The 19,703-nt window shown below is 47.8% G+C and overlaps 1 protein-coding gene across 1 annotated transcript in view; it reads right to left on the reverse strand.

Annotated features, from left to right (window-relative positions):
• SLC24A1 (solute carrier family 24 member 1) overlaps positions 1 to 19,703 on the reverse strand; it is a 44,012-nt gene that overhangs the window by 5,069 nt on the left and 19,240 nt on the right. The window contains exons 5-11 of the mRNA XM_089907090.1: positions 12,424 to 12,477; positions 10,652 to 10,760; positions 6,337 to 6,423; positions 5,183 to 5,274; positions 2,548 to 3,210; positions 1,721 to 1,810; positions 460 to 626 (exon numbers count right to left, since the gene is read on the reverse strand). Coding sequence (XP_089763216.1) covers positions 460 to 626; positions 1,721 to 1,810; positions 2,548 to 3,210; positions 5,183 to 5,274; positions 6,337 to 6,423; positions 10,652 to 10,760; positions 12,424 to 12,477 — 1,262 coding nt within the window. The remainder of the gene's footprint in view (positions 1 to 459; positions 627 to 1,720; positions 1,811 to 2,547; positions 3,211 to 5,182; positions 5,275 to 6,336; positions 6,424 to 10,651; positions 10,761 to 12,423; positions 12,478 to 19,703) is intronic.

Here is a 19,703-nt window from a genome sequence, read left to right on the forward strand (position 1 = left end):
AGTTGGGAGGAGCGGGGTAAGCAAACCCATACAGGAGTAAGCAGCATTTCTTTGTTTATACAAAATGCTTTTAGAACCTCTGAGCCAGCAGGAGTCCAAATGCAAAGAAGCAAGAATGTCAGGAGGTAAGACTGAGTCACTGCTTCTTCCAACCCCACCTCCTCCACCTTGGGGGTCAGTGAGCAGAGCGTTTGTATTTGGTAATGGAATTTAATGGACTTCATTTTTCAATTCATCTATAAATTCTAGTCAGTTACATTTCAGGCAGCATTTTAGTTCTGTTATCCTATCTGGCTGTGATGAATGAAGGGAGGATACTTTGTTGCCTTGCAGAAGCTAAAAACATAAATGCCCTTTTATCCCATGTATAATGAATGGAGCAAAAAACCAGCAGACAGAGCCAACACAGTGTTTGCCAGTCATACATATCATGCCCTAGAAAGCAACTTTGCCACTCACCCCACGGTGATATCAAATATGTTACTGCCCACAGAGCTTGACACGGCCATGTCTCCCAGGCCTTTCCGCGCGACAATCACACTGGTGATGAGGTCAGGAATTGATGTGCCTGCTGCTAGGATTGTCAAGCCCATAATCTCTTCAGAAATCCCTATTGTTTCACCAACCTGGTAAATAGTAACAGTAATGAGAAACCAAGTGAAAAATCTGAGGCTCTTCAAAGCACCAACCACATACTACTTTGTGCAAAACCAACACCTTCCACAGAGTTCACATTCCCTTGGCCTGAGTGAGGTAGGGTCACAGCAGAACTAACAGCTGGGGAGATGGGCCATGGAGAGAAGGAACAGGACCCCTGCTCAAAGCTTCAGGGAATGATGCCGCTCTTTTCTAAACTGGAGTAAAAGTCCACCTATGATACCACTTACTGTCATTCCAACTACAACACCTCTACCTTCCCAAAAGAACTGCTCCTCCAAAGGCCTCTTGGTGTCAAGTTTCCATTTCCAGAACCACGGACACCTGCTATGTGCCAGGAACTTTTTAGAGGCTGGAGGTAGAAGTATGAGCAGTATAACACTGACCCTACTCTCAGCTTGAAAGAGAAAAGCATGTAAATAATAATACAGGGACTTCCCTGCTGGTCCAGTGGTTAAGGATCCGCCTTCCAATGCAGGGGAGGTGGGTTCAATCCCTGGTCGGGGACCTAAGATCCCACTTGCCACAGGGCAACTAAGCCCCTGCACCACAACTAGAGAGCCTGCGTGCCGCAACAAAAGATCCCGCGTGCTGCAACTAAGGCCCATGCAGCCAAATAAATATTTAAAATAATAATAATAATAATACAGCTCTGTGCTTAAGTGCAATATTCTAGGTAGAACAGCAAAGCCATTAAGCACTCAGAAGACTGATTAAACGCCAGAACGGAGGCAAAACTGAGCTTGCTCTCACGAGTGTGTATGATGTCACCAGGTGGAGAGAAGTGTGGGATACAAAACAGAGGAAGCAGGGGATAATGCTAAGAAGGAATGGTCAACTAGATCAGGTTGTGAAGGGCCTTCTGTCACGCTACAAGACAGAAGAGCCACACATGAAAAGCACTACATTCCCTGGAATATAAAGTCTACTTTTTAGCCTTTACAATGTATAAACTACAAATTCACTTGGTCCTCGCTATTCCCTGGGTACCAGAAATTCACCCTGAAGGGAAAAAGTCCTTTTGACCTGCTAATGCAGGATTTAGTTCCTGCCGCACACTCACCTGGTGAGCCCACCACACCATGAGGTATGAGAACATGGCTATCCACATGATGGATCCCAGGAAGGTGATAACAAAAAATTTCCTAGCCTCCTGTTTGAAAAGGAAGAGAAATAAGTTGCAGAGGCTAAAGGTCTCTGGCCCTTCTGAGGGAGCCCCAGTATCAGTGAAGAGATCTGCTGGAGGAGTCATGGAGAGGATGTGGAGAAGTTTGAGCTTCCATCTCTGTCTCCAGTGAGGACCTTGAGAAGGATGGGGTTGGTGGCCCATAGGGGAGTCCACACAGGAGGGGGTTCAGCAGTTGCCAAACTGAAGAGAGCTACCTGCTTGCCCTGGAACCAGACCAATCTAAGTACCTGGTTTGGCTTCAGCAACCTCTCCCCACCCCACCCCTCTCTGGACCCAGAGACAGAATATGGTTCCCCTTTGGGTGGAGTATGTTAGTCGGACCTTTCCTTATAAACAGGAATACTGGGTAGAAACAGCACTTATCACCCTGGGGTTTCACAATATCCCTGTGCAATGTGGAGGGTGTGCAGTGGCACCATTCCCATATTAAAATCAAGAAACTGAGAATTCGAGGAGGGGTTAGTTCACGTTGCTTATAGCGATGGAAACAAGCACATTCTGAGGCCTCCCAAGCCCATCAGTGTGTCCCCTTAGGTGCATGGTCCCCACTAGAGCTGCAGATTCCATCCCAGATCCTCTCTGTAGTTGAGCCCTGTCAAGCTGGTTTGTCCTGTCCCTTCCGTCCTCTTGAGGGGGGAGTGCCGAGAGACCCCACAGCCTCCCTGGGGGCAGATAGCTTGGGGACAGCTGGGCAAACTCACCAGCCTCCGGACGTCGGGCACCGTCAGCCACAGTGGGAACACAATGGGCAGAAGAAAGAGGTAAATGGCTTGCTTCTGCCTGGTCTCAGGCCATTCCAGGGACAAAGGCTCCTGCTCCTCCTCCTCCTCCTCCTCCTCCTCCTCCTGCTCCTCCTCCTCCTCCTCCTCCTCTCCCTCCTCCTCCTCCTCCTCTTCGTCTTCACTCTCACCTCCATCACCTTCCTCTTCACCATCTATACCTTTCTCATCTTCTTTGGCTTCATCTTGATTTTCAGCGTTCAATTCCTGCTCTCCAGTTTCACCTTCATCACCTTTCATTTCACCATCTTCTCCTGCTTGGATTTCACCTTCACCTTCATCATCTCCTTTCCTTTCTGCCTGGAGGTCACCTTCATCACCTTTCATTTCACCATCTTCTCCTGCTTGGATTTCACCTTCACCTTCATCATCTCCTTTTCTTTCTGCCTGGATGTCACCTTCACTTTCATTCTCTCCTTTCCTTTCTGCCTGGATGTCACCTTCACTTTCATTCTCTCCTTTTTCTTCACCTTCACCTTCTGGTCGAGCTTCACCTCCACTTTGCTCTCCATTTTCACCTTCACCAGGAGTTTTAACCTCATTATCCGTCCTTTCACCTGTGCTCTCAGCTTCAGCCACATCTCCCTGCAATCCAAAGCCAACAGATTAATGGGAAATAACTGCCCTGCTTGTTTCTCCCCACAGTTTTTCCCCGCATTTGTTGTTGTTGTTCTCAGAATGTATCTAAAAGCTTGAGTATGAGGAAGAAACTAGTGCAATCATTCAGCAAAATTCCCTTCACAACACTCCTACCCAGTGGTGGTCTGGTCTTTATTTGATCATTTCTAGGGATGGAGAACTCACCACTTAAAGCAGCTTCTGTCATCTTGACAACTCTGATTGGTTTGAAGTCATATTTATACCAAAGTTCTACCTCCTGTGTATAGGTTTACTCTTGGGAGCCATACATAACACTCTTCCATGAGACAGCTCTCTTCCCTGGGTTAAAGATTCCCAGATCCTTCTATGGTTCCCCCATACTATGGCCTAAAGCCTCCTCTCCTTCTTGGTGAACTCATTCTAGTTAGCTTATATCCCATGAGGAGGCTTCTAAAACAACACAGAACACTTCACAGAGTCAAACAGGGTTATCACCCCCCTTATTTTAGATACTGTGCTTCCATTAATGTTGCCTAAAATGACATGGTGTCTTCTGGTGGTTACATCCCATTGCTGAGTCCACTAAAACTCCTCAACTGCTCTATTACCTTATATGTGTAAAATGATGATGACGAGGAGGATACCTATTTTCTGAGGGTATTTATGTGCCAGGCATCATGCTAAGTGGTATAATAATAATCATAACAACTAGCACTTAGTATGTTTCATGAGTCAATTAATTTATGATATAGGCAGAACTAAATCCATCTGACAGATGAAGAAACTAGGGTACAGAGTAGTTAAATAACTTGCTTATGGTCCACACAGTTTGTAAGTGATGAAGCTGGGATTGGAATATGGATAGTCCAACTCTTGGCCTCTTAACCACCAAGCTACCCTGCTCTGCAAATGCCAGGGCCGAATGAGATCTTTGGTTCCCAAACCTGGTAGCCTGAGAGCTTATTAGAAATACAGATTTCCTTGCCCCCCCGAACCAACTGAAGTATAATCTCTAGGACTGGAAGCCAGGAATCTATTTTAATATGCTCACAAGTGCTTCTAATAAATGCATCTGTAGACCGGTGTGTGGGAACCATGGACTGACTCCACTCACTCTGAAAGCCATTGATTCTGAGGGTCCTCAGATTAGGCTCCTAAATGACCTACAACAATGTGCTGGTCCAATCCCTTGAGCAAATGACCTGGGCTGTGTGCTCATGGAGTACGTCATCCATAACAAATTTCATGACACTGCCAACCCCCAACACTGCCCCATGATTCTCAACTCTGCTGCATATTAAAATCACCTAGAGGATTTTAAAACATTCATGCCCAAGGACCCAACCCAGATATCCTGACTTAATTGGTTGAAAGTGCGCCCTGGGCAGTTTTTAAAGCTTCCCCAAATTATTCTAATATGTAACCAGGGTTCAGAGCACCCAATGAAGAAGTCAAATATTAATATCCATGAGGCCTGTGCTTTCAGTTGGAAATGAAGAGTGAGAAGACTTGAGTCTGAAATAATTTCTGCCCTCCCTTTCCCACCCTCATCAGGAGAGAAGGCTTCTTGGAGGAAATGACAAGTCATTTAAATTGATAGGTACAGGAGTGTCTGCCCAGCCTGCACCCTCTTCTCTGAAAACTGTCACTGCTAATAGCCCCTGACGGGTAGCTCCCTTCTCCCACACTGGAGTCAAAGCACGCCACCTCTCCCTGCCACAGCTGATTGGACATAGGTTGGCAACACATTCTCATACATATTATCTTACTCATACTAAGGTATTAGTGAATTAACTGGCCCCATGAGGTATTTGATCTTCAAAGAAAAGGCAATGCTTACACCAGAGGAATGAACCTCAAATAGCATTTCCAATCTTCAGGAAGGACTGATTTTTGATTGGCAAATCCTTCCCTGGGCCTCTCAAATTCCACCACCTGGGAAGAGGCTTGTGCCTACCTGACTGCCAGGATCTTCCTCCTGATCTCCCTTGACGTCTGGAGCAGGGGCTGGTGTGACCGTGACCTCAGGGAGCTTGGCTGGCTCCTCCTCTTTAAAGGATAAACATGGGATAGGTCAGAAGAGTGTGCCAGGTTCTGAGGGCAGCTGGCAGAGACTGGTGTGAGTGGTTACAGGGCTACTGGACTTGTCCACTTCAGGGTCACAGAAGGTTTGTTTGGGGAATTTCTTGTTAACAGGAAAAGGAAAATGATGTGATGTGAATTGTTACTGTCCTGTCCACAGAGATGAGAGGACAGCTGGGAAGTGGCTCTCCTTGCTCTCCCTGTATTCAGACATGTCCATCCTGGCAATGTAGCCAAGGATACTGGGAACAGCTTAAAAGAGAGGGCAAATCCCCAGCTCTCAGCGCCTGACCCTCCCCCCACCAACTGCATGAGAGGAGCCTGATGATTTCAAAGGCAGCAGCTAGGGAGTCTTGGAATAGGACTGCAGGAGAGGGAGAACTGGGAAGTCTGGAGGTCTAGGTTTAGGTACAGGCTTTCTCACTTCTTGGCTATATATCTTTGGGCAAGTCACTTGACCTCTCTGAGCCTCAGTTTCCTTGTCTATAGAATGGGAACAATGACTGCTGCTCTACCTCCCTCCCTCCGAAGCTGCTGGGTGGATCAGGCAGGCCTGGTGTGCTGTGCAGAGCCCACTGGGCAGTAGCTGTCTCACTACCGTGTCCCAGCTGCCACACGGATGCTGGATGTTTTCATCACCAGACCCCCGATGGCCCTCCCTCACTGGGGTTACTGGTCTCAGACCAATTCCCTAGCAGCACTGTGTAGAAGTGACAGGAAGAAGAAATAGAGTCCAATAGAATCTCATTTGGGACAAGATTTAGCAAAAAAGAAATAGAAGTTCAATAACCCCTGCCAGGCCTTGCCTACCCCATGTGAGGAGAGTGCGGATCCCACCCCCGGGCCTGCAGCCACGCCAGGAGGGGAGCACCCTGGAAGGAGGAGGCCTGAGTGCAGCAGGGAGGAGGGGAGCACCAGCTCATCACTCCAGCTGACTGGCTCAGAGAGACCAGGAGGCCGCCCAGTCCCTGGCTGACAGGAGGGAGGAAGGTGGCAGGAGAAAACCCACTGGCCTCACCATCCTCTCACCTTCTGGTTTGCTCTCGGCTTTGGCCTGAGGCTCGGCTTTGGCCTCCTGATTCAAGCTCTCCTCCTCCTTGTCCTTGGAGGGCCGGGCTGTGAATGAGAAAGGAAACACATCTTATCCAAGACCACAGTATCCCTGCTACACCATTCAGTTAGGTTGGTCAGCTGACAGTCAGAGCAGCTGAAGTAGGTGGAAAGAGGCTGGCCTGGAAGTTGCAACATCTGGACTCTGGTCCTCCTAGGCTTGTTCATGGTGCCCAATTCCCAAACTTCTGCCTTAAATTCCCTACATTGTCACTAACTGGCTATGACCTTAGGTTGGCCACTTAGGCTAGTCACTTCCCCTCTCTAGGCCTACTTCCGATAAAATGACATGGTTTACTTTATTTGGGGGCAACAAATAGGATTTATTTCCTTTATGAACTCAAGTGACGGCTGCTTGAGTGCTGAATTGAGAATTCTGGTCCAAGCTTGGTAGGAGAGTACCATGATTCATCGGTGATATCTGCAATGGGCAGGGAATGAAGAAATAATGGCAGGGAGATATTTTTGCCATCCTTGGACTAGATTGTCTGTAAGGTCCTTTGCAGCTTAATTTCTATGGATTTACTAGAAGCTTTGCTATGGCTCCAGGGGAACTACTGGTGGCCATGTTCATGAGCCTCCCCTCTCCAGTGGGAAAGGGGAAATAGCTGCTCACCAAGTTCCCTGCCACTCTCCTTTGGACTCCAGACACCTGCAGCCCAAGCAGAGTCTCCTTCCAGATCCCCGTATACACTCTGTGCCTTGCCGGCAGTCCACAGAGCATCGCGCACAGAATAGTGCTGCCCTGATTTCCAGAAAAGAGAAATGGGGAAGTCAACTCTCTTTCAATATGACTATGTTCCAGGCAACATGCAAAGTGCTGTACATGTGTAATTTCAAGCTGAGAGGCACAGAGATTGAAGTGCAGGAGCTCACGAGCATCCTCCTCACAGCTGTGCAGGCCGTAAGGGTAAGAGCAAAGTGGAGCCATGGGGTCTATTCTGGGTTCCAGGCTGGCTCTGCCCTGTGAGTGCTGGGTGACCTTGGGAAGCCTGTGTACCCTCTCTACGCCTCAGTGTCCCCTCTCTAAAAAGGCAGTAATATGATAGAGCACTGACGTGGGAGTCCGTGAGACAAAATAAATAAATACTTTAACTGCTGCAATTAAATATTGCTAAGTTAGCATGGATTCTGGAGTTAGATGCCTCGGTTTGAATCCTAGTTCTGCCACTTGCTAGCTTTGGATCCAGCTGGGTGACCCTCTGTACCTCAGATTCTTCACCTACAAAATCTTACGGAGTGACTTCCCTGGTGGCACAGTGGTTAAGAATCTGCCTGCCAATGCAGGGGACACGGGTTCGAGCCCTGGTCCGGGAAGATCCCACATGCCGCGGAGCAACTAAGCCCATGTGCCGCAACTACTGAGGCTGCGCTCTAGAACCCGTGAGCCACAACTACCGAGCCCGTGTGCTGCAACTACTGAAGCCCACATGCCTAGAGCCCGTGCTCCGCAACAAGAGAAGCCACCGCAATGAGAAGCCCGCGCACCACAATGAAGAGTAGCCCCCGCTCACCGCAACTAAAGAAAGCCCACGCGTAGCAAGGAAGACCCAATGCAGCCCAAAAAAAAAAAAAAAAAATCTTACAGAGTTGTTGAAGGAATAAATGAATTTATATATGAATGTGCTTAAGCCAGTGCCTGGCACCTAGAAAATACTACATAAGTTTTAGCTATGACGACAATGATGAGTTGACGATAGTAGTTGAGAGCGCTGTTCCACCCAGGAAGCAACTCTGCACTGCTGAGGCCCAGCATTCCAGAGGGTTTGAGTTAGAAGGGACCCTGAAGATCCTCTAGTCCATAATACAGGCAAGCTGTGAATGTTTGGGAATCAAACTCTGCCTGGGTCCAGGATGGGCAGGACACAAAAGCAGGTCTGGAGTTTCCTTCTCTCAACCTGTCTCCTAAGCAATCAGGCTGGTTGAGCTGCAGCTGCCTCTGGCAACAGGCTCCATCCTGCAGAGCCATCACTCTGGCAAGTGTGGTCCCTCGAAGTGTCCTGGTGGGCCTGCTCAGCGGGTCCCGTCAGAACTGAGATGTCAGGTGGTGGGCACTCCACTGCCTACCTCATGCAGACTGCTCCAGTGCCCCCTTGGCACTGATCAAGCACTGCAGTCTTCTGTTGAACAACGCATAGCTTTTTGAAGGGCTCCCCTGGTTCCAGTCCTGGTGCTGAGAATACCTGCTGACTGTTGGCTAGAGGAGCTGGCAAGAAAACCAAGTTCCCCTCTTTCCTTCTCCTTCCTCATCACACGCCCTAACCTCTCATTTCCCATGCCACCGAGGAAAGCAGGTCCGCTGAAGGGCCTCTCTCTGTTTCTTTCTATCTCTGTCTCTTTCTTTGTCTCTCTCATATACACACGCACATGTGTGAGTGAAATCACCAGAAGAAGCATGGGATTCTGGAGAGGTAAAGCCCCTACCCAGGGTAAGAGTTCAGACCATGGATCAGCTCTGTGGAGAGAGTTCATTGCTTGGAAAGGGTGGAAACATCTGGATAGCCATCTGGAAAGAGCATACGGAAACACAAACATGTATCCGCTAAGTGTTGGGAACAAAGGCCTTCATCCCAGCCCTGCCTGATCCCAGCCCTTCCTGGATGGAATCTCAGGGTGCAGGATCAGGGCCAGCTTCTCTGAGCGGGACTGCATCCCAGGCACATAAGCAATCATTCCCTGGGAGGGCCATTCCATACCCATCGCACACCCACACAGGGTACCAAGCGTGCTTGTCTTCCTGGGGATAATTGCCACTGGCTCCCCCAGCGCTTATTTCCTCACATGGCCTCTCAACTCTCAGTGCGGCCAGATCATCTCCTTAGTATCAATCTCCTCTGACCTCAGCCTGGCCTGGACATGGCCTGGACATCACATAATCCTGTTAGGACAAGCCAGCAGATGGCTGCTGCTCATGGAAGTGGCCCAGGCAGGGGGCCCTGCAGTCCCATCCAGGAGAAGGTCTTTATCTTTAAGACTTTGCTGAGTCAGTGATTCCACGAGGAGGGCCAGGCCTAACCCAGGGATACAGCTTCCTTCACTGTGCCCAGGCCAGATACGCCCCCAGCACTGATCACCCACAGGCTGTCCAGTGCTGCAGACTCCACTCTTGAAACCCCAGGGGTACTGTTTTTCTGGAGCTGACAGGGGGGTGGCCTCTCCCAATGTCTGCGGAAGCTCCTCGTGAGAATTTTCTAGGGAAGGTTTGATCACCTCGTCTTTGACCATATGCTTGTTTTAAACAACCAACAACCCAGTATCATATGTGAAGAAGATGCTTCAGGGCCTGAGAAATACTGAGGTCCCTAAAATTTGTCCCTGGGGCTCATGGATCAGTCTCTGGTGTCATATTCGGCTCAGTCCTCAGCCTCCTGCCCAGCTGCACTCCAACTCCCTGGCTTCCGCCCAAAGGCCAACCTTTCCTTGATGGGCCTCATGGTGGCGCTCCAGTTCTGCAGCAGTGTCCCAGAGACAGAGGTGCCCAAGGAGAAGAGAAGCGTACCTGAGGATGCCCTTTAGGGGTCTGCGAAGCCTGTTGCGAGGTAGCTCTCTGGGGAAGCGGGGCAGAAGGCAGGTCTCCGTAAAGTGGGTGGTGAGGATCTCAGCTGCCTCCATCATTTGTCAACTTGGGCATCAGCTCCCACTACACTTTGGACCTCACCACTCCCAGAAGTGGTCCTGGTGGCCCCCAGGGTGTCCTTTGGGATACCTGGCTTGGGGAGGGGTCAGCAGGCTTCCTAGGACTCTGGAGCTGAATACAGAGCAAAGGGAGGCACCATCCAGAGCTTCCAGCTGTGGGGCCCCGCAGGTGATGCCCCCAGAAGCAGCCCTGGCCACACTATCTTGCTGGAGACTCTGTGGGACACTGGGGCTGACTCATGGGGGTGGGCTCTGCAGGAAAGTCACGGAGGGCAGCCCCAACATAGACCAGTGCACGGCACATGACACTCATGGCCTCACTCACTGCAGATGAACCCTTTCATTTTACAGGAGGGACACGGAGACAGGGAGGTAGGGGATGTGGATACCTAAGGACCTTAGCTCCTCGGGGCCCTCTCCTGGTGGGTCTTCCCAGACTGCCTGCCTCTACCACCCTCTCTCTTCTGCTAACTCTCTTCCCACTCCCACCCTCACTCCACCTGCTGCCTCTCAGTTTTGCAAGTCGCAGTTCTTGTTCAGCTGCAGGAGGGAAGGAGTGGACAGGGAGACCACGCAGGTCTGGGCAGACCTTGCTTACCTTCCCCCAGAGTGTCCAGGCTGCGGAGAATGAGCTGGTAGATGGTGCTGCGGATGGTGCTGTTGTGCAGAGAGGCCAAGCTGCTCCCTTGGGTCAGCACGGACGCGAGCTAAGCAGGAGAGAGCGGCGCAGGCCTCAGCGGGCCTCTGCCCGAGCCGGGGGAGGAGCCGCACGGGGGCCTCACTAACCCTCCTCCCTCCTATAAAGATCAGGCCAGAAGCACAGGAGCCTTATCCTGGCACCCCGTCTTCCTTCACCTCAACAGGACAGTTACAGTGCTTTCTTTCTCAGCCTCCCCTCAACTCTTCCATGACTGGCTAATTCTACATACCAAGTCATTCCCCAAGCTCTTTGACAGGGAGGAGACAACGTGTATTAAGGATACCACATTACCGAGGGTTTGTCCATCCCTGCAAGTACATCCTCAAAGAAACACTCTCACCCATACACCTCACAGACAGCCCCACGGTGCATGGGCACAGCCCCTTACAGTCCACAAAGAGCATCATGGTGCTTTATCACTGCCCCACCCCCAGACATAAGCAAGGCTTTGATCCCCACCTACAGAAAAAGAAATGAAAACTCAACAAGGCTGGGTGGCTTATCCAAGGTCGTAAACGAAGGAGTCAAGACTAGCACCCAGGTCTTCTGATTCCAGCCCTTTCTTTTCTACCCACATGCTCAAGAGACCTTCACGGGCACACACATACACACATCTGTATGTGCAGACACACGGATGTGGCACACATTCATTCACAGTGCTAAAAAAGAGACAACAGGTCCAAAATGGAGTCACTTGTACTCTGCCCACATCACCAAACCGAAACATAAAATACCTAACTGCAGTTTCAGCCCCTCCTGGGAATGGACTCTTAACCAGTCAGTCTGGAATTAACTGGTTAGCACACTAGTGAGGTAATCTACCCGACAGACCCCTGCTGTCCCCCAAAGGAAGGTGACCTTGCCTGAAACAACCTGGAACTCCTTTCTATTTGCTGGATGGGATGCTGGCCAATTCATGAATTGTTGAATAAAGCTGATTTGATTTTTAAACTTAGTTGAATTTTTTTTTTTTTAATTACGATAGCGACACACATAGAAACATCATCTGACTTAACAAGGGAACATTCAAAGTCAGACAAACTGCTTGCTTGGTCCCTCCCTCCCTACCAACCAACCCTCTGGATCTGAACTCTTCTGCCATCTAGTGGCTATAGTAACACAATACTTCACAACAGGCCTACGGATTTTCGTAGGATGGGGGAGGTTTCATGCAGACCCTGGCCTCTTCTCTCTAAGGTCCCCACTTCTTCCCAAATGCCCACAGGCCAAAGACAGCTAAGACGCAGTTTTTCAGAAACCTCATATCCCCCCGCCCCACCCCTCGTATGTTTCTCTTAGTTCTGGGGCATTCCAAAGCCACAGGTAATTAGGCTTTTAGACCAATCATAGAGTGTTGGGTCTACAAAATGGGACTTGAGTTCATCTAGTCCAGTCATTCTACTGATGCAGAATCTGAGGACCAAGCTCACACAGACAGTGAGCAGTGACATTCTGGACTTAGCTCCCAAGCTAGCACCTCCTCCAAGGCCACCTGGAGGTGACAGTCCCTCTGGCTCCTTCCCTGGCTCACCCTGGCAGCGTTCCCAGGAGCTTCCCAGGTCTGAGCCCAGCCCAGTATCCCCAGCATCAGGGCCACATCGCCCTGGGTCTGTGGTTGTCCTCTGAAACCCTGCAGTATCCCCACTGGGCACACTCCACACGGCACCCACCTTCAGCTTCTTGTTATCCTGCTGCTCATCCACCACAACTGTCCCATCGCCCAGCTGCAAATAGGGACAGGAATCACAAGATGTTCAGAGAGACCCTCACCCTTCCTCCCTACTTCCCTCTCTCTCCAGGCAGCCCTCATGTGGGAACACAGAAACACACCCAGAGATAATCTGGCCTCAGAAAATGTTTTAACATGCCCACCACCCCCAGCCTGGCCTTCCACAGTCTGGCTTCAGCCTGCATGCAGTATTCCCAGTCAAATGTGTCCACTCACTGAGGTCCAGTAACACCAGCTACAGCTGTCTTTCAGTCTCTCAAATGCACCATCCTCTTTACCCACCTCGAAACCCTCAGCACACGGTCTCTCCTCCTCTGTTTGGAACCCTCTTTCCTCCACTCCCCACGTTTCAGGTCTCCACTTACATGTCACCTTCCTCTGGGAAGCTAAGGTGCCCAGCTAATTCTCTTTTATTGACTCCTTTTCCTTCATAGCACTTTCCCCAATCTATTTGTATGTTATTTGTATGTTGGCAAACCCAAGTAAATTGACTGTCCCACTAGCATCTTGAAGGCAGACTGTTTCATTCATGACACATGCTTGTATGTCAAGCATGAGAACACTGCCTGGCACTTAGCAAGGGTTCAGAAAACAGTGGTTGAATGAATGAATGAATGAACAGTCTCATGCATATACCTAACCAATTCCAATTCCTAGTCCCTTGTTCATGCCTTTCCCCTCTGCCTAAAATGCCTTCTCCATTCCTCTATGCCTAACAATTTTTCAGAAAAATCAGGGTGAATTCTTACATAAAGCTTTCCCAAATGGCCCCTTTCACCGCCACCCCAGCCCTCACTCCAGCTCTCGACAATACCTCTCTCCTCAAAAGCTGTATAACAACAGTGGACACACTTTGTGATACCAAAAATCTGGCTCTATAATCGAATAAGTGCTTGCTAGTGTCCTGGGGAAGCTATAGGGCAGCCAGCTGGGGAAGGGGACAGACCTAGAAGACCCGAGATGAAGAATCATTACGCCCACAGTATTTACTCTCTGAACCACTAGCTTGCCACTTTGCATTTACTATCTCGTAACACCATCCGAACTTCTAAAGAAGTCATCATTGTTCACACATATTAGTTGTCTACCCAGCTAGACTTCATGTCTTTTTGAACTACGATATAGTTATCTCTGTTCCCCTAACCTGTGGCATAGTGTCTTGTACACAGCAGATGCTCGGTTAAGGAGAGCTCAACCAGTAGATACGCCAAGTGACCTCTAGCGCCATCTTCAGGCAGCAGGGTCACCAATGGCTGCCCCCAGTAATTGTCTTCACCTTCCACTGCCTCCCCCACCTCACCAACCTCCACGGCCAGAAGTAGAACTGGACTTGCTACACTCCCATCTCTGCCTGATCGGAAAATACAGAGAATACTGCCTGATTCAGGGCCACCCACCCATCCATCCGCCCAATTTGTTCACTCATTCAGTTCTTAATTTCTGAGTACCTGCTGTTTACCGGGCAGTGTGCTAGTGCTGTAGGGATACAAAGATGTTTAGGGCATGGATTCTACTTACAGAAAGGAACTGAGACCAATGATAACATGAACACATGACAAAGCAGAATGTGCCTGAAGAAATGAGAGGCACAGATTAAGGTGCTGTGCTGGGATGGACACGGAAGCCTTCTGAAAGTAGGTGAAGTTTGGATAATCTTCGAAGGATGGGAGAGGTTTGAATGCTTGGATACACATTGTTGAATGAATGAACAAATGGACGAACATACAAATGAATGAACCAAAGCAGAAATAACCAGTCTGAATATGAAGGGGGCACTGTGGATTTTCTGAACGAATCCCCTCTTTCACAATTCTGGGATATTGGAGGCTACAGCACGAAACCCCACTGGCCCAGCCGCCTCACTATTTATCACATCCAACTCTCACCCAATGAGTTCTTAGAAATACGAAAGGCCAGGCTACCCTTTGGGATGGCTGGTTCTGTCCACAAAAGAGCAGGAGAGACTGACTTTTGCCCCACGAAGCACATGCCTAATGATTTCTCTTCCATTCAGATTTATTTAAGTCAAAATACTTCTCTACGGGTTCACTGTTCATTGCACGTATCAACATCTTCTACCCTCAGTATGCGCTAACTTTCTGAAGCCCTTCACATGCATTTTCTCATTCCATATTATTAATTCTATGAAACAGACAAGGCTAGTATTATTATTGCTATTTTGGCAGATGACAAAACTGAGATGCAGAAAAGATTCTGTGACTTGCCCACACTCACAACAATAGTGACAGAACCCCCGACCTCCTAATCTCTATTCAGAGGATTGTTTTTGTTGTTGTTTTTACTAAATCACATTTTTTTCCCAAGCATCAATAAGGAAATGAAGTCAAATTTATATTTCCTAGTGGCTCTGTTTCATATTATTGACATTTCAGGTAAATGGATATAAATGTTTGTCTACATTTGAGTGTGACTGATGGGTCCATATATGGGTAGCGGTACCAGCAAGTAGGTGCTTTCAGAGTATATGCCCTTATTACAAACACATTCCCACATCCACCTCTCACACTACACCAATCATCCTCCTTTCTTCAGCCCCATTATCCGCACCTTCTCCCTCTCCTCATGAAAGTTAACCAGAGGGCTGAGGAAACCAAAGAAGATGTCTTCATGCCAGCCAAACCCCCAACACCTGTGATGCATCTTGATGAGGATGAGCAACAGGATCCCTTGCAGCCAGCCGTTCACGGGAATCTGTGCTGGTGAACAGGGCGACCCTGCGGGCGCTTGTCCTCCTGACCTCCAATTCCTATCTCCCACTGATGTAGCAGTTAATCATTGACCTCTCCCTTTCTAGACCACCCATGACACAGTTCCTGAACTGCACATTCTGGTCTGTGTGGTTTTTTAAACATTCATTCAACAAAGATTTACTGAATGCCTGGTTGAGTCTTACCTTCATTGAATACAGTCTAGCACCCTGATCCACTCACCTGTCTAGGCTGGAAACCCAAAAGTCTGCCCAAATTCCTCCTCGCTTCCTCACAGCTCATCTACAACCAACTGTCAGATCTAGTTCCTGAAAGTCCTCAAATTTGGCCTCATTTCTCTATTCTCCTGCCTACAATGCTGCAACAGCCTCCTGACTCCTCCTCTTCTGGTTCCTCATTCACTCTTCAGCCAGAGTGATTTTCTGAGCAAAGCACATCATGTCCCTCCCCTGCACCCTGGGGGCTCAGTGTCCTCAGGAGGGAGTCCACACTCCTTAGCTGAGCATATTCCACCCTCCTGCTTACCTCCAGTTCAGTGCTGTCCAATAGCAATAGAACGCAAGCCACACATGTAATTTTAATTTTTTTAGTAGCCACATTTTTAAACAGTAAAAGAAACAGGTGAAATTAATTTTAATAATGTACTTTATTTAACCCAATATATCAGAATTATAATTCAACATGTAATTAATATAAAAATATCAATGAGCTATTTTACCTTTTTTCTCATACTAATATACCCAATGTATATTTCATACTTACAGCACATCTCAATTCAGACTAGCCCCATGTCAAGAGCTCAGTAGCTACATGTAGCTAGTGGCTCCCATACTGGACAGTGCAGCTATAGTCTCATCACCCTCTCTCATTCCCCTGGCCTTTATACATGCCTAGGAGACTCCTATCCCTTCTTCAGTCAGCCAACCCCTGCTTGTCCTTCAAGATTCAGCTAAGAATCACCTCCCTTAGGAAGCCTTCCCTGACTTTTGTTGAGATGTCCACTCTCGGCAGTGCTAAATCCCTCAGCACTTACCTGTATCATTACACATGATATGGTAAATATTACTTTTATTTTTCTGTCTTCCCCACTAAGGGGGCTTTACCACAGAGCTGATGAAGCTTAAACTTCAGGGCCCATCTCTCCCCCCACAAACACTTTCTGAGGCCTCATATTTAATTTTGTAGCAATAGTTTTATATTCCTTTTCTTAAAGAGTGTCAGACCCCACAAAACCTGGATCAACTCCTGCTCCTCTGCTAGGTTGAGCCCCTTGAGTGCTGCCTTATTTCTCACTGTATCCCCAGACCCTACACAGGTTTCATACAAAGAGATTCCATAAATGTTTGCCAAATGAATGAACATCAGAGTTCTTTGGGGCTTAATCCTAATCTCTCTCTCTCTTTCAGAGTAGCATCAGCTGGTCCTTGATTTTAATAACCATACATTTGTTGGCGATTCACAAATCTCTATTTCCAGCCCTGACCTTGTTCATAAGCTTTAAGCCCATTTGTGCAACTGCCTCATAGACATATCCACTTGGAGGTGACATAAACGCTCAAACTCACCATTCCAGAGCGGGAACTTTTGAGTCTTCCTAAACCTGTTCTTCCTGTAGTCTTCCTTTTCTCACTAGATGGCGCCACCATCCACCCTGCTGCTCAAGCGAAAAACCTTGACTTCCACTCACCCTCCACATCCACACCATCACCAAATCCAGACGATTCTGTCTTCAAAATATCTCTCAAAGATACATACACACACACACACACACACACACACACACACACGCTGGATGCCCACAACAGCCTCCTAACTGGACTCCCTACTTCCACCCTTGCACACCTACCATTCATTTTGTACATAGCAGTTAGGGAGTGACCTTTTAACTATGACTCCTCATTACACCATTTCCCATTGAACTTCAAATAAAATCCAAACTCCGTATCTAATCCACAAGGCCCTGATGAAGCAGCTCTCATCCCTGTCTCTAGTGTTATCCTGTACCACTCTCCCCTTACTCACTATACTGGCCTCCAGTTCTTTCCTCTAGTGCACCAAGGTCTTTCCCTGCTCTGAGCCTTTGCAAATGCTGTTTCCTCTTCTTCCCCTATGGAGCATGGGGAAGAATTCCAGAAGAATTCTCATGGAACTCTACTTGGACTGTCTACTTGAACTTCTCCTCCTCCAGGAGGACTCCCCTGCTCTCCCTCGCTAAAGGGGGCCCACTACCTACAGTCACTCTCCATCACATACATTATTTCCTTCACAGCACTTTTCATACTCAGAAATCTGTTATTTTACTTGTTTATCATCCATATGCCCACTCCCCCACACTAAAACATTTTCTGTTAGTTTTATATTTCCAATTTATTCAGGTAGCAGAGCATCTAGAAATCATGCTGTTATTTGTAGAACACCATGAATATTTAATTTCATATTTAATCTCATCACATACACTAGGAAAAAAGATTACTCTGTTGTATGAGTAACAGAATACGTAAAATCTCTTAAAAGCATACACACATCCATGGAAACAACACGCTATTCTACCAGACATGACCAGATGTTTGAGTTTTTCTGTTAATATTTGTTTGCTTCTTATGCATTCATTTTGTCATCTGCTAGCACCCACCAGCAGATGAATGCTGAAAGCTTAAGAAAATTTTATGAAGAAAAGAAGCCTTTACACTGAGAATTTGATTCTTACCATATTTTCCTGACAACTGGAGGGAAGCTGACTATTATTTAAGAAGTTAGGTAATTCCCTGGACTCCACACTCTCACTGCTGAGGGCCCGGGTTGATCTCTGGTCAGGGAACTAAGATCCCACAAGCTGCGTGGTACGGCAAAAAAAAATTAAAGGAGGGAACCCCTCAGCCTAGCTAGGATGAGTTCTTTGGGAGCAAAGTGGATTCCCTGCAGGCTAGTAAGGTCAGGCCCACAGAGGCAGGAAGGGCCCTGGTGGCTGCTTCCTGTCCAGCATCCCTGGCTCCACAGCAGACAGCTGGTTGTCTAGCAGTACAGGTCACTGGAGTAAATGTTAACCCTGACAGGAAAGGGATGACTGGTTCCTAAGGAGGCACCAGGTTTGTCTGCTTGGGGTTTCTGCTGGTTGGTTTAAGAAAAAACCCTGCCAAGAAGAAAATAGCCTGCAATGCACTTAAGAAAGAGTGGCAGACTTCCTCCTGGAGTTTCACATTCTGAAGTATTCCTGGGGGCTGAATGTGGATATGGGGTTTCCAAAGGAGCCCGGACCAGTCTCATTCCCCACCTTGCATCCCTTTTCACCACTGGTGCCCCACAGGGCTGTCTTGCCAATCAGCATCTCATGCAGATGGCCAGTTATTTCTAGCTAAGCTTGTAGCTCTCTCTATAAAGAAGGTCCCATCATCCTTCAAATACAAATAAGGCTTTTCAGCCAGGCTAGAGCCTCAACTTTGGCTTTCTGCAACTATGCATGGTCAAGGAAGGTCAAATATTTATCATTTGGGGTCAGAACAAATAACACCGAGAGCTTTAAAACCAGGTAAAAAAGTTTCAGAGCAAGCTAAGTTAGACTGTGTCGATAACTATGCAAACACTTACCATTTCTGGGCTTCCCTGGTGGCACAGTGGTTAAGATCCGCCTGCCAATGCAGGGGACACAGGTTCAAGCCCTGGTCTGGGAAGATCCCACATGTTGCAGAGCAACTAAGCCCGTGCACCACAACTACTGAGCCTGCGCTCTAGAGCCCATGAGCCACAACTACTGAAGCCCACGTGCCTAGAGCCTGTGCCTAGAGAAGCCACCACAATGAGAAGCCCGCGCACGGCAACAAAGAGTAGCTCCCGCTAGCCACAACTAGAGAAAGCCCGCGCGCGGCAACGAAGACCCAATGCAGCCAAAAATAAATAAATTAAATAAGTAAATTAAAAATAAATTAATATATCTCAAAAAAAAAATTTACCATTTCTTCATTGGGTTCATAAAAGGCATCCTCAAACCAATACATGTCAGTTTGACAATGTTGTCTGAAATATTTTTAGCTTTGAATTTTTTTTTTCCAGCCAGTGTCAAAAGAAAGACTCTAAAATAGTTACTATGTGTCTATGTTCAATGATACATTTATTTTTTCTGAAAATACTCTTAAGTAAATTCTGATTAGAATCATTCACCAAAAAAACTTTATCCTGGTTCTAGATTACCCGAGCAGAATAAAAAGTAAAGTGAAAGGTCCTCCAGCTGAGAAACTCCACAGATAATCAGTTGGGTGAATATCTGATAAGAAAATGAATCGTTCTCTGCTGATCTGACATCTGCAAATTGTTCAGGTAGGAGAACACCAGCGATCATGCTGCTTAGTAAAACACCACAGGGGTATTCCTATTCGTTTACTTATTGTCTGTGGCTGCTGTCATGCTAACAACAACAGAGCTGAGTAGTTGGATAGAGACTATATGGCCTACAGAGCCTAAAATATTTACTGTCTGGCCCTTTAAAGTCTGCCAACCC

The sequence above is a fragment of the Delphinapterus leucas genome, chromosome 2 (genome assembly GCF_059928025.1).
Source record: "Delphinapterus leucas isolate spDelLeu-1000000601 "Yukka" chromosome 2, BTC_Dleu_Yukka2, whole genome shotgun sequence".
Classification (NCBI taxonomy): Eukaryota; Metazoa; Chordata; class Mammalia; order Artiodactyla; family Monodontidae; genus Delphinapterus; species Delphinapterus leucas.